At 40.9% G+C, this 21,864-nt stretch overlaps 1 protein-coding gene across 1 annotated transcript; it reads left to right on the top strand.

The window, feature by feature from the left end:
- The first annotated feature begins 1,467 nt into the window (after window positions 1–1,467).
- LOC143710753 (5-hydroxytryptamine receptor 3C-like) lies at window positions 1,468–14,627 on the top strand. Its single transcript, XM_077201885.1, has 10 exons — window positions 1,468–1,600; window positions 1,730–1,793; window positions 4,222–4,394; window positions 5,154–5,198; window positions 6,906–7,012; window positions 7,206–7,375; window positions 7,469–7,635; window positions 8,056–8,266; window positions 9,394–9,585; window positions 13,625–14,627. Exons 1-10 carry the CDS (start codon window positions 1,586–1,588, stop codon window positions 13,921–13,923), a joined length of 1,443 nt encoding a protein of 480 aa, XP_077058000.1. The 5' UTR covers window positions 1,468–1,585; the 3' UTR covers window positions 13,924–14,627.
- The last annotated feature ends 7,237 nt before the right edge of the window (window positions 14,628–21,864 follow it).

Consider the following 21,864-nt stretch of genomic DNA (forward strand, 5'->3'; position numbering starts at 1 on the left):
CGCGAGGGGCGGTGTCGCTCTCTGGCGTAAAGAGAGCTAGCCGAGAGCGCAGAGAGGAAAGCGGCATACTCTCACAGTGAGAGCAGCCGCCTTGTGTGAGTGCAGCTTCAGCGTGTCCGGCTCCCAGGCATGAAGCACACTCAATGTATCCGTCTGAGGCATGCAGAGGGGCTCTGCATGCCTTGCAGTTGGAGAGTGACATTTGAAAAAACGTCACTTGTGAAATTTGCTCTTTCAAAGTGCTGCCGCAGTGAGCACTTAAAGCTGGTAAAGGATATTAGTGTTCGCCGGATGGCCGCGGGGAAATGGCAAATCAGAGTTGCTGAAGCAGGAAGGCGCTGTCCGCTGAATTGCAAAGCAGAGTCGCTCATTCCCCTGCTGGGCACGGCGGCGGCGAAGGGTTCAAGGAGAAATCAGCGAAGATGCGTAGATCGCTGAAGGAGATTAAATCTGATTCCTATGGCGAAATGGGCCGCTTATATAGTTAGTAGTCACGGCCATTCTGGCGCCCGAGGCGGGAAGCGCCCTGATAGGTTCGCGCGTCCTCGCTGCTTCGCCATAGTTTTGTGCAGTTCCCACAGCCCAGCCAATCAGTGAGCTAGACAGCTCTGTGCGGTGCTGGCTGTGCAGCTGCACTGCGTTTTAAAATAAAGGCTTCAATATTCTTGAGAAAAGGAGTTTTCCCACTGTGTATAGCCACGCAATACGAAGTGAAGATTCTCGAATGGGAACTGTAATTGATTAGTGAAGACTTCTGAACATCAGTATCATGCCTTGCATCCCATAGGCCACAAATTATTTAATACAAATTAGAGAAATATCAGCATCAGAATGTGCTTTATTCGCCAAGTGTGCATAACTACTTTGATATGGTTTCCAGGAGCTCTAGGTACTTAGATACATATATAACACAATAGAATAGAGAGAAATACCTAATATGTAAAATAAAATAAAAAAGTAATATACATTTAGATGTTAAGCAGAAGGCATACGTACAGATTTGCAGTACTGTATATACAACTGTATAAATATGTATTTACATAAGACTTATTATTGCCTAATGCCTGGGTAGGCAATAATAACTGTCATGTAAATGTACATATTTATATTTATAAAGTATAAACAGATATTTTCCATTATAAAGGGAAAATTAAGAAAATAAATGCAGCAAAATTAAGATGATTTATTCATTACTGTTGAATTTTGCTCTTTATTGATGGACTAATATTCTTTACAAAGTCTTAATCTTTAATATTTACTGACTATACAAATTCATTGTACTCTTGTAGGCCAATGTAAAAAAGCGTGCAACCACAAAAACCAAACCACAATATTTTTTTACTGTGGGTTTTACATCACACATGTTGTGCTTTGCATGTTGTTGTTTTTGTATCCTGGGATTATAAAATAAATGAAAATATTGTGGTAAAATACTTTATTTTACCTAAACAAATCTTTTTTGGAGTAGATATAGTTTTGTCTGATGGTTCATTTCAATACTTGCAGTGATCATGAACTGTGAGATAAAAGCTTAAATATATTTTATAACATTCTTTCTGTAATCTGCCTTCTTATTCTTCAACTGATGGCAAGACCACAGGTAAGACAGTCATGAAACATTAATGCAATAGATGTAAGTTAAAGTTTATAGCATTCTTTAGGGTTGTTGTAATGATTTACAAGTTTATTAAAGTGTACATTGCAGTGTCTCTTAATACTATCATTACAGGCTGCTGGATTCACAGCCAGTCCTCTACAATTACAGCTCATTAACTGCTGTATCATCATGCTGTGTAAGAAGAAATTTCAGTTCAAATTTCAATACAAAGTTCATAGACTCTATGTAAAACCAACAATCAACAACTAACAATCTTTTGTGTGTTTGCATTTAGTATTACAGTAGTATATTGTAAATTGACTCATGACTCTTTTGGGCAACACTTTTTTTTTACAGTGTCCTTGTTACATGTAGTTACTGTAGTAATAACTATAAATGATGCATAATAATAACATGCAACTAACCCTAAACCAACCCCTATTCCTAACCCTGATCCTATAGTAAGTACATGTAGTCAATTATTATTACTCAGTACTTAAATATATAATTACCCTGTAACAGTGACACCTTAAAATAAAGTGTAACCCTCTATTGTTTTATTTGTAATAATAATGTTAGGAATATTTTAAATTGTTAAATGATGCAAAGCCCTGCACATGACATGCAGACAAAATAATGAATTATCTCGATTTAGTAAATTGTGGACACGAATTAAGAATTCATTCCCACAATTTATTAATTTATTTCTTCGGTTTTGGTAAATCATAGCCACGTTGAACTAATGTGTTTCCTAAATTTGATTGAAATAAAACAAGGGAACACATTATTACATGTGGCCATGATTAAGTAAATCAAGGGAATTCATTATTATATCATGCGCACAATTTACTTAAAATGAGGGAAAGAGTAAGTAAAAAAGGTGCGGGGTGTCGAGGAGGAGGGCGAGGACGTGGCGAAGGTCTGGTGAAAGGATGTGGCGAAGGGCTGGTGATGACAGGACGACCAGGTGATGGGATGGTGATGGTGGGACGACGAGATTCCTGCGGCGAAGATGGGAGTCAAGTCGAGTCAAGTCACCTTTATTTCTATAGCAATTTTAACAATACAGATTGTTTCAAAGCAGCTTTACAAAGACATCAGGAAAATAATGCAACAAAGTTTATTTCCAGAAGAAAATAGTGTCACAGTCCAGCTTATGTAAGCTCAGTGATGTTTAATTTTTGTTGTAAAAAATGTATTAATTTAGTTTATTTATATATATAGCCGCTCTGGAGAAAACCGTGATGTCATCGTCCAGAGTTGAGTGCAGTTCTCATATGATGGTGTCAATGCAGGCAGATCAATAATAATAATTAATAATATTAATAATAATAATATTAATTAAATGTCCCCAACTAAGCAAGCCAAAAGCCAATGGTGACAAAGGCGAAAGAAAATACGAAAAGGAGCAGCCTGATGGGACAGACCCAGAGCTCCAGGCAGAGAGCCCACGGCGGAGTCGAGGGAAGGAGGAGCCAAGGTGGTGTAGTTGCTGACAACAGTTGGGGGAGGTGGGGGAGACAAGGCCTGTGGATCCACAGGCGCAGACGGAGGACCACAGGAGCCGAGAGACATCGCTGGTGAAGGAGACCCAGGCGACGTCTCGGGCGACGTGTATCACAGATGGAGACAGAGAATTCGAGGACAGTGGCGGCGTTGATGAGATCGAGGACAGGGGCGATGCTGAAGATGCTGCAAGAAGATCCACAAGTCCGTGGAGTAGACAGAGCAATGACCGACCAAGGAGGAGCCGGAGGGATGTGGGAACCCAGTGGAGTAACATGGATGAGAGTTTTTGGAGGAGCCAAAGGTCGGAGGAGTCAGGGTGGAGCCGACAGGTCGACGTGCTGAGATGGAACGAGGGCGTCCGAGGCCGGAGGATCCTCGACTACCCGCGCTGCTGATGGTTGCTCGACCTGCTGCTCGACGTCCTGGCAGGCCATCTTCAGGGCCTTCAACTTTAGGACATAGCATGGACAGCAAACTGCCAGTAGCGGTGGGGCTGGAGGACTGGCTAAGCTCTGGGGTGACGGAAGTGACAGGAGACTGGACATAACGATAGTGAGTAGGGTAACTTCCACAAACGTTAAAGAAATTTGCACATTACAATACCGAGTGGCCAAGGGTGAGAGTCGACAGTTCCTCACTGAAGTTTATCGGCCAATCCTTGGTTCATGCTCCCTCATCCGTTGATGTCGCGGGCTCACACCCCTGGTCAGACTCGCTCGGGGGCTCTACTTCCGGTGCGATGGTGAACTCTGTCCCTTAGTCCTCGAGCTCTGGCTCACTTTCGTGGGGGGTGGTCCCTCAACATCTGCGGGGGTCTCTTGGCTGGGTTCTGGATCGGGGACGGATGATCTCCCGACAATGGATGGTGGCTTCTTTCCAGTTCAGACCGGTGGTGTCTGGGAGGTCAACGGGATGGTGAAAGTTCACCCCGATCCAGAACAACGACTCGTCGTCGAATTATGGTGACAATTAGTAAGTCGTGGGAACAGATTGGTAATTTGTGGCCACAACATACATGGTTTTCTGTATTTCATGTGCGGGGTTCCCATTAAACAAAAGCTGACCATACAACAGACAGGCCTTTTAATATTTAATTTGCAATTTTATTCTTCCAGCTCTACTAATACAATCCGCAGAGACTATTAACTGCTCCGAACCCACCTCAGATGCTCTCCTAACAGCCCTGAAGAAGAACATCTTTGACAAAACTGAAATTAGGCCAGTTATTAACTTAAGAACTCCCACAAACATCAGCTTGGCCTTCACGCTGTATGGAATTTTAGATGTTGTAAGTTCTGATGATTCCAGCCATTCGCAAGAATGGCCACACAAAATCACTATTCATTACATTAGAAATGGTGCTCAACCATTTGCAGCCAAGAGGCTATCAGCGTTGTTGTGACCTGAACATTTCCAGCACTCCAGACACATCTATACAGGGTCTTTAAATAATTCAGTATAGGAATTTTTTTTTTAAATATAAAACAATACCTTAAAAAAACATGTAGTATTTGTAGTATTTAAAGACACAACTTCATAGATTATTTTAATTAATCTGTTTGAGATCTAATTAATGCTAGATGTTTTGCTATAAATTACGGACATGGATCCATATTTTGCTCCAGATTCAATCATAGGCTCGTTCTTGCGTACTAGAGCACGTTCGCACATGTGCACTCTTTAAAACTAATGGACGCTAATGACATTTGTATGTATTTTAAATGAAAGATACAGATTGTTCTGAATGTCAGCTTGCTTATTTTGCTCAAGATAAGGATTTATGGAGTCCACGTCATAAAAACAAGAAACTATTCTTCTAATCACAGGTCGAGAGCTGTTGTTTCAACCACATAACTTTGCGATGCTGTTTGCGAATGTTCGTTGGAACTATGTTTTCGGGAAACACCAACTCATTGAACTATGCTGATAACGACAGAATTTGCGACCATAGTTGGCTAATAATGCTTTCGGGAAACACATCCCTGTTTATGAATAGCAATTGCTTATTGGTAATCATGAATAAAAAAATAAAAAAATTCTCTTTCAGGATGAAAAAGCACAGAAACTTAAGACATACCTCTGGTTGAATTTGGTAAGTTTTATTGGCCTCTTTTAACAAGTCTGATTTACTTTATTAACTTTAAAAAAAAATCAAACTAATTAATTTAGCAGATGGTTCCATCATAACAACTTACAAATAAGAGCAATACAAACAGAAAAATGTAAGGCTGGTTAGTTCAGATTTTTTTTTTTGATAAATTAAAATTAATACTGGTAACACTTTATTTTCATGCTGCCCTAAAGACATTCTAGTGTGGGATTAGTAGTGTGGGGTACGTGCGTATTATACGCTTGGGTAGGATTAGTGGAGTGGGGTACGTGCGTATTATACGCTTGGGTAGGATTAGTGGAGTGGGGTACGTGCATATTATACACTTGGGTAGGATTAGTGGGGTAGGGTACGTGTGTATTATACGCTTGGGTAGGATTAGTGGTGTGGGGTTTGTGGGTATTATACGCTTGGGTAGGATTAGTGGTGTGGGATACGTGCGTATTATACACTTGGGTAGGATTAGTGGGGTAGGGTACGTGTGTATTATATGCTTGGGTAGGATAAGTGGGGTAGGGTACGTGTGTATTATACGCTTGGGTAGAATTAGTGGTGTGGGGTATGTGCGTATTATACGCTTGGGTAGGATTAGTGGTGTGGGATACGTGCGTATTATACACTTGGGTAGGATTAGTGGGGTAGGGCACGTGTGTATTATACGCTTGGGTAGAATTAGTGGTGTGGGGTACGTGCTTATTATACGCTTGGGTAGGATTAGTGGTGTGGGATACGTGTGTATTATATGCTTGGGTAGGATTAGTGGGGTAGGGTACGTGTGTATTATACGCTTGGGTAGAATTAGTGGTGTGGGATATGTGCGTATTATACACTTGGGTGGGATTAGTGGGGTAGGGTACGTGTGTATTATACGCTTGGGTAGAATTAGTGGTGTGGGGTACGTGCTTATTATATGCTTGGGTAGGATTAGTGGTGTGGGATACGTGCGTATTATATGCTTGGGTAGGATAAGTGGGGTAGGGTACGTGTGTATTATACGCTTGGGTAGAATTAGAGGTGTGGGGTATGTGCGTATTATACGCTTGGGTAGGATTAGTGGTGTGGGATACGTCACGTGCGTATTATATGCTTGGGTAGGATTAGTGGGGTAGGGTACGTGTGTATTATATGCTTGGGTAGAATTAGTGGTGTGGGGTACGTGCGTATTATATGCTTGGGTAGGATTAGTGGTGTGGGATACGTGCGTATTATACGCTTGGGTAGGATTAGTGGTGTGGGGTAGCAGCGTATTACACGCCATAAAGTTAGTATCATACGCATGTAAAAACAAATTTCCGGGTATAAATTACACGATAAATACAATACGTGCTTTAGAGATGCATTTCATGTGATCAGGATGGTTACTCGCGACTTTTAGTAATAAAATAGCTTCGCTACTGAATCGCTACATTATATTTCTCAATAACGAATGGGTTACATAGATAATTAATTCATACAAATGCTATAATTCATTAATTTAAATAAATGTAATCTTACGCACTACTTTATCTCTGTATCTGATTCAAATCAGACAGAATGCTACATCTAACAAGCCGTAACAGACGAAAATACCCGCCAGTTTTAGCCTTCCAGTCAAATATTGAGCTGCAAACATCAATAATAGCATTTGACAGATTAAAAAGAAAACGGCATTATCCAAACTGCATAATACTGATACTTTGTGTTTTGAAGCTGTGGGATATTGAAGGTTTGAGTTGGGATCCTGTTGAATGTGGAACAGATACAATTTCAATTCCAAGAAAACAACTGTGGAGGCCCGATATTGTCATCAATGAATTGTGAGTTCTGAAGTAGGCTATCTGTTTTTCTGAATTCTGTCTTATCACACATCTTATAAAATGTTGTCAGCCCTCTAGGTGCTAGATTTTTTTTTGTGACTTGAGACTGATTTTTATTTTTATTAAAGCTTTGAATGGATAAAAAAAATAACTTAACATCCATCCCTAACATATACCTCTTTTTACTTTGAAGCATTGATGAAAATAAAGTCCCAGACACATATTACCTCTATATCAAAAATACTGGTAAGGTAATGGATGATTTTCCAATGCATGTCATCAGTTCCTGTAACCTGGACATCTACACCTTTCCATTCGATATTCAGAACTGCTCATTCACCTTTAATTCATACCAACACACCAGTAAGTTGGCTTGACTGAAGAGTAAATTATCACTTTTACAGTACTACCTTTGTGTGACCCCATTAACTCTCATTTGTTTGGTCTTCTCTGCAGTTCTGGATGTTCAGTTGTCCATTGCTCGACCAGTGGTGAAATCATTAGAATATTCTCTTGGAGTGATGAAAACTAAAGGAGAGTGGGAGCTGGTCGAAATGCTTGCTCAAAAACATGCCATACCTCCCCAGGAAATGAATATCTCACGGGACAGACTTACTTACTATGTATTACAATTCTATCACAATTAAAATCAAATTAAACAAGAAAATAAAGTTGATCAAAAACCAACATACTCTCATGACATTTGCTCTCTGAAGTTGAATAATAATAAGCTTAAATGAGGGTAACACTTTATTTTAAGGTGACGTAGTTAAACTTTACTACATGTACTTTCTATATTAATAACAGTAAATTATGTATAATTACAGCTAACCCTAACTGTAACTCTATAGTAAGTACATGTAGTTAATTAAAATTACTCAGCACTTATTTGAGTAAGTGCAATGTAACTACGTCACCTTAAACTAAAGTGTAACCAAAATAGGATATCAGTGTGTTTGCTTAAGTTGTCAAATTTGTCAATTTTAATTGAATGACTCTGCATTCTAAATGAAATTGGTTAAATTACTTTTGTCCTTCATTAGATTGTCCTCAGGCGTCGGGCAACGCTATACGTGGTGAACCTCCTGATTCCCAGCTGTTTCCTCATTACTGTAGATCTATTCAGCTTTCTTCTACCACCTCAGAATGTGGATCGATCTTCCTTCAAAATGACGCTCATCTTGGGTTACACTGTGTTCCTGCTGCTAATGAATGACCTGCTGCCCGTCACAGGAAACACCTTACCTCTCATAAGTTTGTATAGGAGCTTTTTATTGTTGTGTTACACTTTTTCATAACTAAGCATGTGAAAAGCTTTCAGAGTCAAGTACTTATTCTGGCTGCTTTGAAAGAACAATACTCAAGTTAAGTGACAAAATAGCCGCTTTTCCACTGCCGGGCCATGGCCGAGCAATGCTAGTGCGTGCCAGGGCCAGTCACGTTTCCACTGTCACTTCCGGGGCTTGATCGGGGCTTGATTGGGGCTCACTCGGGGCCAACGGCCAGGATTTCTGGCCCGTCGAATACCTTGGGCCAAAGCGGGCCAGCTCGGGCTAGAGGCGTGCTCAAGGTAAAAGGCGGAGTTTATCAGTGTTAGGGAAAGTTACGGTCTGCGGCAAGATGCACATTTCATTTTTTATATTGCGCAAAATAATCACTGCTCGAAATGGAGAATCGCCTGTACTGGTCTGTCAAAGATACCAAAGCTCTTCTGAGCATTTGGGCAGAAGAAAAGGTACAACGTCAATTTTACGGCATGTGCAGAAACGAGGATGTTATAAAATACATTGTTGCTGAACTTGCTAAGCTAAGCATTCAGCCAGCAATGCTTCAGGTTCGGGAAAAATAAAAAAGTTGCGGGCGCAGTACAAGGCGATTAAAATGCACAATGGACAAAGCGGAGCCCAGAGAAGGAACTTTCCATGGTTTGACTTGATGGACGGTGTGTCACGTGGCGAGACAAGTCGGGACATTATGGCAGCCACGGCCGGTGAGTTAATATACATGCTATCTTCCGATACTTAAAAAATAAATAAATGCATAATACCCGCTGAAATGGGTTGGGTTGTATGACGTTTGATCCAGGAAGGCGTGTTAAGGGGCTACTGGCCCGGCAGTGGATAGGCAAGCCCGGTGCTTGAGGCCCGAGGCCACTGGCCCGGCTCGGCTCGCTGTTAGCCCTGGCCCGACAGTGGAAACGCGGCTATTGTCTTGTCACTCTTCAGAGTACAACTCGGACCTCATTTCGGCTCATTTCCTCATTTCCCAGAGTACTTCAAAGCACATTTTTCCTCTCTTGCCAGCCGGCATTTATATTGTCAAAGTTTAGTTGATTTATAAGACATTGCATCATCTCTCTTTTATAATCAATCACTTTCCAGATGCATTTTTCTCTCTCTGCTTGGCATTGATGGTGGCCAGTCTTCTGGAGACAATTCTTATCATAAATATTCAGTGTGGCTCCAGTGACTATGGACCGTTACCTCGATGGGCCAAGGTGCTTTTCCTGAACTACCTTGCAAAACTTGTTTTTTTAAGCAAGAAACCCAGTGACCAAAACTGGGATCCTGAAGGTGAGTCTTACAATGCAAGACTATGCAATATTTTCACTCCTATTGGGGTCCTGATTCACCTATTATAATTTGCGATAATAAATCGCTGAATATATATTATCCTGGATGTGAAAAATTTAATACTGCAACAAAGACTGCATTTCTATATAAAAATGAGCAGCCTGATCAGCATTGCCATGAATGATTGAATGCCACGATTGGCCAATCAGAATCAAGTATTCAGTGAGCTATGTAATAATTATGTTCATCAAGCGTAAATAGTTTCCGGAGTGTCTATTTACACCAAGTGCAAATAGCCCACCTTGTTGGTACAATAGATGCTGTTTACACTAACTCTGTCCACCATTGTCTGATTGAGCCACACAAAATTACACAAGAAACCTCGGCACTCATATTTGTAATGCCTCCTGGCAGCTATTTCGGGAATACAAGACCAAGTCCTATCTATTTGAATGGGGGAATCCTGAAATCTCAAAAACTGCTTGCCGAACTCGCATTTAAATAACATATTTCAAATCAGCAATAAACTCTTACATGAACTGTCTCATAAATGTTGTTCCCTTTCGTAGTCACACAGATCTAAAGTTACACCGAGTGACAACGGAATGGGGGTTTCGCTTAAAAGCTTATCAACTTCGAGTATTACAAAATGAGCCAATGGCAAAGAAATGCCATGGGTCTGCGGAATTTGCATGGCGCAACTCTGCCCCACCTCGTGGGTATAAAAGGAGGACGCCGGGAACAAGCAGATATGTTTTCGCTTTGGAGCCAAGAGCTTTTCTTCACTCCACAAGGCATGCCGAGCAGTCTCGGCTGCTTGACACCCCCGTATCCCAGGCCGGCTTCTTCGGCAGTGCAGTTGAGGACTTTTACCAACAGTTCTCGGCCGCCCAGAAACAGGCTGAGGCTATCAAACATATTCTGCCCCGACGGCCCGCTGCTGCATCCACCCAGCTGCCGGTGCAGAATCCTCAGTCTGTTCGCCGCCGAGGACGCCCTCCTGCGGCTACCTCCCCTCCTGCCCGGCCCAAGCAGCAGAATTATCGTAGCTTCGGTTGACATTTCATTTCGGATTGAGCGGAAATTTGCAAGATTAAACTTGATTTTTTGTACATAATTTTTCAAGATGGGCTTTAAAGGAGAGGTGTGAATCTATTACTAACCCAAGATATTTGTATTGATTTACAATTTGTAGTTTTTCTCCAGCAACTATTATGTCAGTATTAAATGAAGCTCTATTGGTTTTACTGAAATACATACCTACAGTTTTCGAAATATTTAACTGCAGGCAGTTCTCCTGTAACCAGGAGGTAACAAAAGTCATTGCTTTAGTGAGTTTATCTGCAACAATGTCTTTAGAGCGACCATGAACAAATAGAACAGTATCGTCTGCATACATCAAACATTCAACTTCAGAACAAACAGTAGGCAAGTCATTGATATATAGGCTAATTAAAAGGGGGCCTAATGTTGAGCCCTGAGGAACCCCAGTGGTTAGCCTAAGAGACTCAGACTTGCTGTTGTTAATTAATACAGATTGTGTATGATTATGCAAGTATGATTCAAACCAGCTAACAGTGCCACGAGAAAAAAATAAATTGTAAGAGCTTGGTAAGTAGAACAGGGTGGTTTACTTTATCGAAAGCTTTCCTGAGGTCTAAGAATACAGCCCCTACTACTCCACCCTTGTCAAGAGAAGATTTTATTTTCTTTATAAACAAGCACGTAGCCGTTTCAGTGGAGTGCTTAGATCTAAAACCAAACTGCATGACGTGAAAAGAGGGAGAGCTACCGTTTAAATGCTGGACAGTCTGATCAGCTACCCATTTTTCTGCAATTTTGGAAATGGGCGGAAGAATTCTTATTGGTCGAAAGTTATTCAAAGAGTTAGAAACACCAGATTTATAAACTGGCGTAACAATAGCCGATTTTCAGGCCTTTGGAAAGTGACCACTGGAAATAGAAAGATTAATAATAGAAGCAATGGGGGTAGCCAGAGCGGATCCTAAATCTTTAACCATTTTCGTGTCCATTCCAAATACATCCCTGGCTTTAGATGGTTTTAAGGTTTTAATTATGTCAATGACTTTGGCCTCAGTAATATTTGTTATGAAGAAAGACTGTGTTGCAGATACTGAGTATTATTTTTTTTTGTTTTACTGTAAAATTCGTAGAGACTTCTGCTACAGATTCAATAAAATAGTTGTTTAAAGCATCGGCTATTACCTTGGGTTCTGTTAAAATGTCTCCATTTAATTCAATTTGCATTTGTTTTGTCTTATTTTTGTTGGAATCACCTGTCTGTTTTTTGATAAAATGCCAGGTTATTTTAGAATTTCCCCATGCACTATTCCAAGCAGTAATGAAAAAGTCAGCTTTAGATCCTCTTATTTCTTTCACTACTCTATTTCTTAAAGAGATGCCTATTAAATCCTGATTTTACAGCCAACTTCAAGGAATGATCTCGTTCTTTCATCAGTTTCAGAACAGATTCATTTAACCAGGGAAGACCATGTAACACTCGTTCCCTGAACAGGGAACGGAGACGTTACGTCTTCCTGCCACTTCCGCTGTACCAAGTTCAGTCTTGGCTCCTCAGCAAAGAAACATATCTGCATGTTGCCGGCGTCCTCCTTTTATACCCACGAGGTGGGGCGAAGTCGCACCATGCGAATTCCGCAGACCCATAGCATTTCTTTGCCATTGGCTCGTTTTGTAATACTCAAAGTTGATAGGCTTTCTAAGTGAAACCCCCATTTCGTCGTCACTGGACATAACGTTACATAGGGACATAGGGTTACATACGTAACCGAGACGTTTCTTATGCTCAAAATAGCATTAAAAAAGCAGTCCTAAATGCGAGTCCCAAAACACTGTAGCAACCGGAGCTTCCAATCACCTATTGGCTCTTTTATTTAAAATTCTGGACGTATTCCGCCATATTGCCGTTGCATTTTCTCCCATTCATAAATAATAGAAGTACAAAATTAAGTGCCCCGTCTTTGTATATCTAAGGTTTTTGGTATAGAATAGTCTAAATAAAGTGTTTAAATGGGATCAATTATGCCCCTTTTTACAAGATGTATTATAAGTCTCAGGACTCCCCAGAATGTGCCTGTGACTTTTCAACTCAAAACACCCCACAGATAATTTACAATACCAGGCCCCATTTTTGGGTGGAAGAAAAAACACGCTGTTTTCGTGTGTGTATCTTTAAATGCAAATGAGCTGCTGCTCCCCTCCCCTTTCCAGAAGAGGGCGGAGCCTTTACATCTAATGCCTCGGATACTCCAGACAACAACAAAACAGAAGAAACAGCATGAGACCATTTCAACAGAACGCATTTTTGCATTTTTTTCTATGCAAACATAAGCTAGACGTACCTTGGGTTTTTTCTCCCATTCGGGGCCATTCTCACACAAATTGTCTTTTCGTCTAAAAACGCGAGATGCGGGCAGTAGAAAATTCAAGGTGTGAGATGTGTTTTTTAAAAGTTAAACTTCTATTAACTTGAGAGCTGTGGTTTTAGAGTGCCAATTCCTGTGTGATCCGCTGTAAAAGATGCGAGACGCGAGTGCAATGGTCAAACACATCCGTCTAGCGCATTTACATTGAAAAGCAATTGGAAAAGTTCTGTGAATGAAAGATCAATTCTGAAAAGTCACGTTCTGTGTTTATTGATAAAGCAAACAACATAACACTTATATTGTCTCAGCTACATGATTAAGATTCTTGTGTTTCCACTGCTCTAGCGAGGAGATAAAAATGGCGTACTGTGTCCCTTCGTGGGCGGGGCCAGTTTCATTGTGATGTCACATTGGGCAAAAATGTTTATTTTATTTAATGTTTATTAGACACTATTTATGATTTATTGGAATTTTTTTTTTTTAATTACCATTTTTTACCATTATAAGGTGGTTGTGTACACACTGCCGACACATTTATGCTCAAACACCATGTAAAAGTGAATTTTGCATAATAGTTTCCCTTTAGCCATTGGCTCATAGATTGTTACATTGTTATTCTCTTGTACCTGTAGAGCACAGAACTGAGACCAAACGCTGTGATCCTGTAGTTGACACCCCTCAGAGCGAAGCGGTCCACAACACAACTCCTACTCATCAGGAACTGAGGAAGATAAGCCACGAGTTACTTTCCATCCGTCAGCAGATCGATAAACATTTTAAAACTGATGAGAGCGCAGATGAGTGGGTACATTTGGGTCAAGTCATTGACCGCTTGCTTTTTGGGATGTATATTGTCTTTCTCTCAGTGAGTTTCATCACTATGTTTGTCATTTGGCAGTACTGGTACAACAAACAAGCATCTTTGATATAAATAAACCTACTGAAACTATATAGGAATAAGTGTTGAGTGTACATGATTACTGGACATGTAACATATTGCCATTTATTAAATCGGTAGCACTTTTTTTACAGTCCTGTTTCCCATGTACATACTATGTACTAATTTTAGTTATTACAATAACTGGGAAATAACTAGGTATTAACCCTAAACCTAACCTTAACCCATGTAGTTACATTATACCAGTACTTTCTTAGGTTACTACAGTGTAAGTACACGTACTGTAAAATAAAGTGCAACCATTAAATTTAATGGTATGTAATAATGCTGTATAGCTAATAGTGAATATGTTCTGCAAAGTTTCTGTACTTTTATATTTGTTTTTGTTTCTAGTTTTGTTATTTTTTTACACTACAAATTATCATAAATTTGTTGTCCTATTAGGTCTAAGGGTTCCTGCACATATATACTGAGCAGTTGTAAATTAATCCACATCAAGAAAGTATTTCTAAAATGTTTAAATACCTTTTAGGTTACTGATATCTTATGATATATTATGAGTTAAATAGAATAAAAAATGGTTTTGGAATTAAAATACAGTATAATTTAACTGTCGCTGTCTACCCACTACTCTACATATGACAAAGATGGATGGATATTACCATGTTGTTTCTTCTAAAATGCTCTGTCCATTTTATTTTTCCCCTCATGAAAAATAAAAATCGTCTGATATCATATATGAGGAAGTTATTTTTGTCTTGTATCTGTTAATATGATGTTTATAGGGAGGATTTTTTTGACACTTTAGGTAACTTGCTTCAGAGGAGCAAAATATATGGACAACATTTCTAATTTGTTAATCATTTAACAATTTATACTTTATATAATCATGAACAATAAGATTAGGAACAATAATTACAAATGTACTTATTCAAATATACAGTATTACATTTCATGTTGACATTATCTGTACTTCTGTAACATGTTGTCCAGAAGGTGAGGGTGAAAAAATAACTTTAAGTTGTATTTCTGTGATTTGTGCTGTCACAAACTGGATCAGTTGTTACAGCTGTAGTGATATATATTCATGTCTTTGGACAGTTTTCATGCTATTTCAATCAGCCAAGACTGAATGAGACATTAGCAAGCTCATACCTCATATTAATATTGCTTACATGTAAAAATGATAATACAAATTTTATCACCATTCTTAAGTTTTTATTCTGCTATAGTCCACTATCTCTGTTACTTTGACTAGTATAGCATGCAGTGTTGACCTTTGGAAAGAAACAGATTCTGTATGTTCCTGCTAGTTTAAGTTTTGTTTCTTATGACTTGCAAATTAACAATAGACTTTTTGAGTCACACAAACAAGACTTAAAATGGATGACATTAATTTCCAGTTATTTTTGAAAATAGAACCAAAACAGGATAAATCAAACGTATTTTAAATGTATTTCTGTCTAGATTGTCAACTTTGTTTTGTTATTGTATTTTACAGTCAATGATAAGGACAGATACACTCACCTAAAGGATTATTAAGAACACCTGTTCAATTTCTCATTAATGCAATTATCTAATCAACCAATCACATGGCAGTTGCTTCAATGCATTTAGGGGTGTGGTCCTGGTCAAGACAATCTCCTGAACTCCAAACTGAATGTCAGAATGGGAAAGAAAGGTGATTTAAGCAATTACGAGCATGGCATGGTTGTCATGTCATGATTGTCATGCTGGTTTGGCGAACTAAATAAAGGACACCTTATGCATCAGTCGAGACTCTATTTTTGGATCCAAGGGATGCTACACACAATATTCTAATTTTCTGAGATACTGATATTGGGGTTTTCATTAGTTGTCAGTTATAATCATCAAAATTAAAAGGAATGAACACCTGAAATATATCAGTCTGTGTGTAATGAATGAATATAATATCCAAATTTCACCTTTTTAATGGAATTACTGAAATAAATCAACTTTTTGATGATATTCCAATTATATGACCAGCACCTGTGGGTGTGTATATATATATATATATATATATATATATATATATATGTATATATATATATAATTTTAGCTGTATATATATATATATATATATATATATATATATATATATGTGTGACCCGTCACAGAAACCAGGGACACAAGTCGGCAGCACAACTTTCGAGCAAAATGAGAAAGAGTTTTTTTTTCAAAATTGGTGAATTTCAATTTTTTGAAGAATCTGTTAATTGAAATCACGAAGAAGCCTCTCCATGTTTGAGATAGCAGTATTGGTATATTTAAAAGCTTACATTTTGAGGTTGAAATCGGCTTGTTTTCGGAGATTCTAGCATGCAGTAGGGGCGTGGCATGTCATTGTCTGTGTGTATTTCCATACTTAATAACCCGGCGCTTTTGCCCCCGCCCTCCCCGCATGGCTACTTATTATGCTGTGCTTTGGCCGGCTCTATCTGATATCAAAATTCAATGAAGATGGATGCCGCAAAGATTGTCGCAGACGAGCTGAACCGTCTGGCAGTTACACCGAAAATGTTTTCGCCGCACTTCGTGGGCTCGGGAAACTGAACCGGAGGTATGGGCGCGGCGCGCGCGCCCTCAGTGCTTGAATACAGCGGCTCGGCTCGCTGACAGCGGTGGCTGGCTGTTTCATATGTGACGTCCCGATTGCTTTGTGAACAGGGAACAGAGTTAATGGACTGGCAACAATCTCCATAGAACATGAACTGGCACAGAGAATCGAAATAGAGGATGCAGTTAAGACCTTTGCTGCGATGAAGGCCAGGCCGTGCGCGTTTCTGAAATGTAAGTTAAGCTTCATTTGCTCTTTAGTCGTTATTTAAGATGCTGTACCTGCTGATGATATAATGTGCTTGCGGACATTTCATTTGTGTGTGTATACGCACATAAGAAAGTGGTGTAAAGAGATTTGCAACAGTAATTTGAGGAGGTGAAATGTGATTATTTGGAAAATTCCTGTCATGACTGCTTAAAGAAAAATGCCAGCAGGCATTTGCCTCCTGCATAAACTTTAATATTGTTGACATTTTGGGCACACGAGCGTTACGCACTATTTGCGTTATATGTAGGCCTATGGCTTATTGGTCTTTGTGTGTTGTTGCTGGTTTTGCGTTATATGTATATGGCATATTGGTCTTTGTGTGTTGTTGCTGGTTTTGCGTGATATGTATATGGCATATTGGTCTTTGTGTGGTGTTGCTGGTTTTGCGTTATATGCAGACTATATGGCATATTGGTCTTTGTGTGTTGTTGCTGGTACGTTGCAAATAGAGGGGCAGCACAATTGTTTTTCGCCTAGTGCGGCAGAAGTGCACTCATTCGAAGTGCAAAAAAAGCTGTAAATCACAGGGGGGAGCTTTACAGGGGGTATGGCTTATCTAAATGAGATGTAAATGAGCCCTATTGTCACCCCCAGCAGCAGAGACAGGTGAGAACTGCACAATCTTTAGAGGTCGTTTTCTCATCTTTGAGCTTTTTTAAGTGCCTACTTTCAAATGGCCACAACTTCTCCAAATATTATCAGATTTGGGTCTGCTGCATGGGTCTGCTGCCAGGGGGCAGTCACATGAGGCGACCGCCAGCTCCTCACACCAGCAGCAGCAGAAAGAGAGTGTTGCTTCTCGTGCTCCCCAGAAAAAGGCCTGGAGCCAGGGGCAACACTCTCAGTCCAAGTCTTCCAGACCAAGGGCAGATCTGAAGACTGTCATCCAGGCTAGGAAGGCTTCAACGAAGAGGCCCTGATGCGTTGCACAGGCCTCTGAGGGTGGTCCCCCCCGTGATCGAGAAACAACATCTCGCTCCTTCACGGAGCCCTCAGGAAATCGATGTGTGCTTTCAACACATTTGAACACATCGGTTTTCAACGAACGCAAATCGTAGTATCCGCCCGAAAATGTTGCGGCTCTGTCGACTGCGTTCCCTCTCACAAGGCCTGTAGAAAAATTATGTCGGTTAGTTCCTGCCAATCAAGTGCTTCAGGTCACCGATATCTCAAACACAACACCCGAGGTCAGTCTCGAGAGACTGATCCCCCTAATAGATTATCTAGACGCCTGGAGGGGTCTTCGAAATATATCTCAGTGGGTCCTGCACACAGTGGAAAAGGGGTACAGAATTCAGTTAGAATATCGTCCACCAAGATTCAGTGGGGTGGTTCACACACTGGTCAGTCCACAGCAGGGTCAGGTTATGGACCAAGAAGTTCAGTCCCTCTTGGTAAAGGAGGCCATAGAACAGGTTCCTCCCCAAGAAAGGGAAGCCGGGTTCTACAGTCGGTACTTCATGGTCCCCAAAAAGGATTGAGGGTTACGACCTATAATAGATCTAAGGGTATTGAACCGGTCTCTGAGGAGATACAGGTTCAAAATGCTGACTATACCTCTTATCGTGAGTCAGGTCAGGTCCGAGGACTGGTTTGTCACAATAGATCTGAAGGATGCCTACTTCCATATTTCCATCCTTCCCCAACACAGGAAGTTCCTAATGGCGCTTTTCCACTGCATGGTACGGTACGGTTCGGTACGGTACGGTTCGACTCGGCGCGGAACGGTTCGGCTCGCTTTGCTTTTCCACTGCGTGGTACGACTCGACTCGGTACGGCACGGTTCGGTTCGCTTTAGCTCGGTTGCTTTTCCACCGCAGTTAGTACCCCTTCAAAGTGGGTGGGACTGATCGTTATTTGCGCCGCCTCTATTGCCATGACATCATCGTAAACGCGCCAAATTTCAAACGCAAAACACAGGAACAATGGAGCCTATCGAGGGGATGGTGTTCCTGATTCTCGGCATGTGGATGTTTTTAACTGCAAGACGGAGAAATGTGTTTAAAATGAGGCTGATGACAGCAAAACAAAATACTGCTAAAAAAAACAAAAGAGTCTGGGAACGCTTACAACGAAGCGCAGATGACGACATCACTCAGTTTGCCCGACGGCGCACTAGGGTAAGCTAATCTTGTTTAGGGTCTCAATCCTGATATAGTCACAAAGCATATAATGAATTTAGCTGGCAATATTATGTATTAAGAAGTGTAATCTGTGTATTTCAGATGTATCATATTTCGCAAAGTCGCCGCCACAGACCATCTGTTTGGACGTTTAACAGAGCTTCTGAGTGGTGGGATGTGATTGTTCGTGGTTTTACAAACACGCAGTGGTTGGAGAACTTTAGAATGTCGGAAGAAACGTTTATCCATTTGTGCAACAAACTGCGTCCTGCGATGGAGCGACGGGACACAAACTTCCGCGTGTGTGTACCTCTAAAGAAGAGAGTAGCCATTGCACTGTGGAAGCTTGCAACCGGCTCTGAGTACAGAAGTGTTGGACATCTTTTTGGAGCAAGCATTTCAACTGCGTGTCGGTGTGTTCAGGAGTTCTGTGCTGCAGCAGAGACGTTGTTGGTACCTGAAAAAATTCGTTTTCCAGATCAGGAGAGGTTTAAAGAAATGGCTGCCTACGTTGTGAACAGATGGGGACTCCCACAGTGTATTGGTGCTATTGATGGATCACACATACCCATAATAGCACCACAACACTATCACTGTGACTATTTCAACCGTAAAGGCTGGCACTCCATCATCCTTCAAGGTGTTGTGGATGGGAAGGGACTTTTCTGGAATGTTTTCACAGGACTGCCTGGAAGCCTGCATGATGCTCGGGTTTTGAGACTGTCCACGCTGTGGGATGTGGCAAGCCGTGGAAACCACATACCAGCTAGCACCAAAAACATTGATGGGGTGAATGTTGGCTACTACATCCTTGGAGACTCTGCCTATCCCTTGCAGAACTGGCTCTTAAAACCATTCATTGACACTGGACGGCTGACAGCGGAACAGCGGGTCTACAACACGAAAATATCCAGAGCACGTGTAGTGGTTGAAAATGCTTTTGGAAGATTAAAAGGAAGATGGCGTTGCCTTATGAAAAGAAATGACTGTTCGGTCGACCTTGTGAAATCTATGGTGCTGACATGCTGTGCTCTACATAACCTTTGTGAGAGTCATGTACCCCTTTTCCACCAAGGCAGAGCTGGTGCTGGTTCGGAGCCAGAGCCTAGTTTCAAATCGGTTCTTTGTTTTTCGACCACCAAAGCACCAGCTCCGAACCAGTAAAAGTGGTTCTTAAGTAGCACCAAATCATTGCTGGTCTAGAAGTAAGAACCGCTTACGTCAGCGGCTGGGGGCGGGGTTACCGTGACCAACAAGACGAACAGAAACTTGTGACCGCCATTTTTGAATTAGCAGATAAACACGATGGACGCGATTAAACAAAAACAGTTGTGGTCAGAGGAGGAAACAAGCTGCTTTATTGCACTCTGGTCCCCTGCAGAAGTCCAGGGTAAGTTAGACGGGGCTTCGCGGACGAAACCGGTTTTGCAGCAAATTCAGCGAGAGATGGCTGTAGCGGGGTTCGACCGGAACCTCCAACAGATAAGCAACAAACTAAAAAAACTAAAGAAGGACTACAGGGACCAAAAAAAGGACCTCGGTCGAAGCGGCAATGGTCGCCCTCGTCGAAACCCACATTTCGACGTTCTCGACTCTGTTCTCGGCGATAGGCCGGCATGCCAGGTGACCGGGGCGCTGAACTCGGCAACAATAATGCTCGAGTCAATGGTGGATGATTCGCTACAGCAAAGTTGCACCGATCCTGGTAAGTTCTGTTTTTATATTATTTTACTTTCTTGTTTCTTAGTCGTTTAGTGAGGTTCTAATTTCTTACATCAGTGTTTGCAATGTGGCTAGCTAGGATTGTATTATCTGTGATTTCATTGTATAAAGTAGCACAGAACAGTAAAGTGTAATGGACAATAATTTTTAAAGCACTGTCTGGATTTTTGTTTTTTTTATAGAACTGTCTGCCATCACCGACCGTGATGATGACAACGTTGAGTTGCCGCCACCGCTGGGCTGCAGCTCTCCCGTGCCGTCGTGTAGCAGCTCTGGAGAAGCATCTTCAGAACGGGGTAAGACTTGGTGTGCAAATGGTCACATCATACACTATGCAAACACTGAGTTGTGTCTGTAATATATATATATATATATACACACACATACATACTGTATATTACTATATATCATCAGGTACTGAAATGTTTAAATTTTTCCTTCATTTAAAGTGATAGTTCACCCTAGGTGAACTAACCCTTTAACTTAATGAACAGCAATACAAAATGCTTTGATATGTAACAATTACATTTTATTACCTTAGACAAAAAGCAAAAGTCTAGAAAATACTTTTAAAAAGTTTAAAATAGAATATAAAGTCAATCTGACATTACCTTTAGCTATATACAATATAATGTTGATGCTTTTTTATGGACATGAGCAAAATCTGAAGTGATAGTGATGTAGTATGATGCTATACATATTTTTTATATAACTAATATAGCAGATGCATACCCATAATTCCCTGCAGAAAACCATTATTTGCAATGCTATGACAACACATTGATGATCTGTCATCTGCTATTATTGTTGTACACAGGAAAAAGGAAGAGAGACAGTACCTCAGAACTGGTGCAATATTTGGAAAGGGCAGATGAGAGGTTTTTGCAGCACAGCAAAGAAATGGATGATGCCTTGCATCAGGACATGAGAGCGGACACACAGTCTCTGCTTGGACTCATGGGGCGCATGGTGGCCGTAATGGAGGCACAAGTGCAAAAATGATTGCAAATATACCACCACAGTATTTTTGGTTGCTGCTTTTTATGTCAATTTTTAATTTATTTAAAATAACTATTTACAATTTTTTTCACTTACTGCACTTTGGGGCTCATGGGGCGACAGTGGCTCAGTGGTTCATGTAGGTTGTCTACAAACCGATAGGTTGGTGGTTCTATCCCCGGTTCCACCTGACCAAGTGTCGAGGTGTCCATGAGCAAGACACCTAACCCCAGCTGCTCCCGACGAGCTGAGTGGCGCCTTGCATGGCTGACACCGCCGTCG

The sequence above is a fragment of the Siphateles boraxobius genome, unplaced genomic scaffold (assembly GCF_051911475.1).
Source record: "Siphateles boraxobius isolate OS27281-9 unplaced genomic scaffold, OSU_SipBor_1 118, whole genome shotgun sequence".
Classification (NCBI taxonomy): Eukaryota; Metazoa; Chordata; class Actinopteri; order Cypriniformes; family Leuciscidae; genus Siphateles; species Siphateles boraxobius.

What these genes read in the sequence shown, in the direction of transcription:
- LOC143710753 (XM_077201885.1), top strand. An exon ending in CATACCTCTGGTTGAATTTG is followed by an intron (nt 5,199 to 6,905) that starts GTAAGTTTTATT and finishes TGTGTTTTGAAG; the next exon opens with CTGTGGGATATTGAAGGTTT. An exon ending in TAATTCATACCAACACACCA is followed by an intron (nt 7,376 to 7,468) that starts GTAAGTTGGCTT and finishes TCTTCTCTGCAG; the next exon opens with TTCTGGATGTTCAGTTGTCC.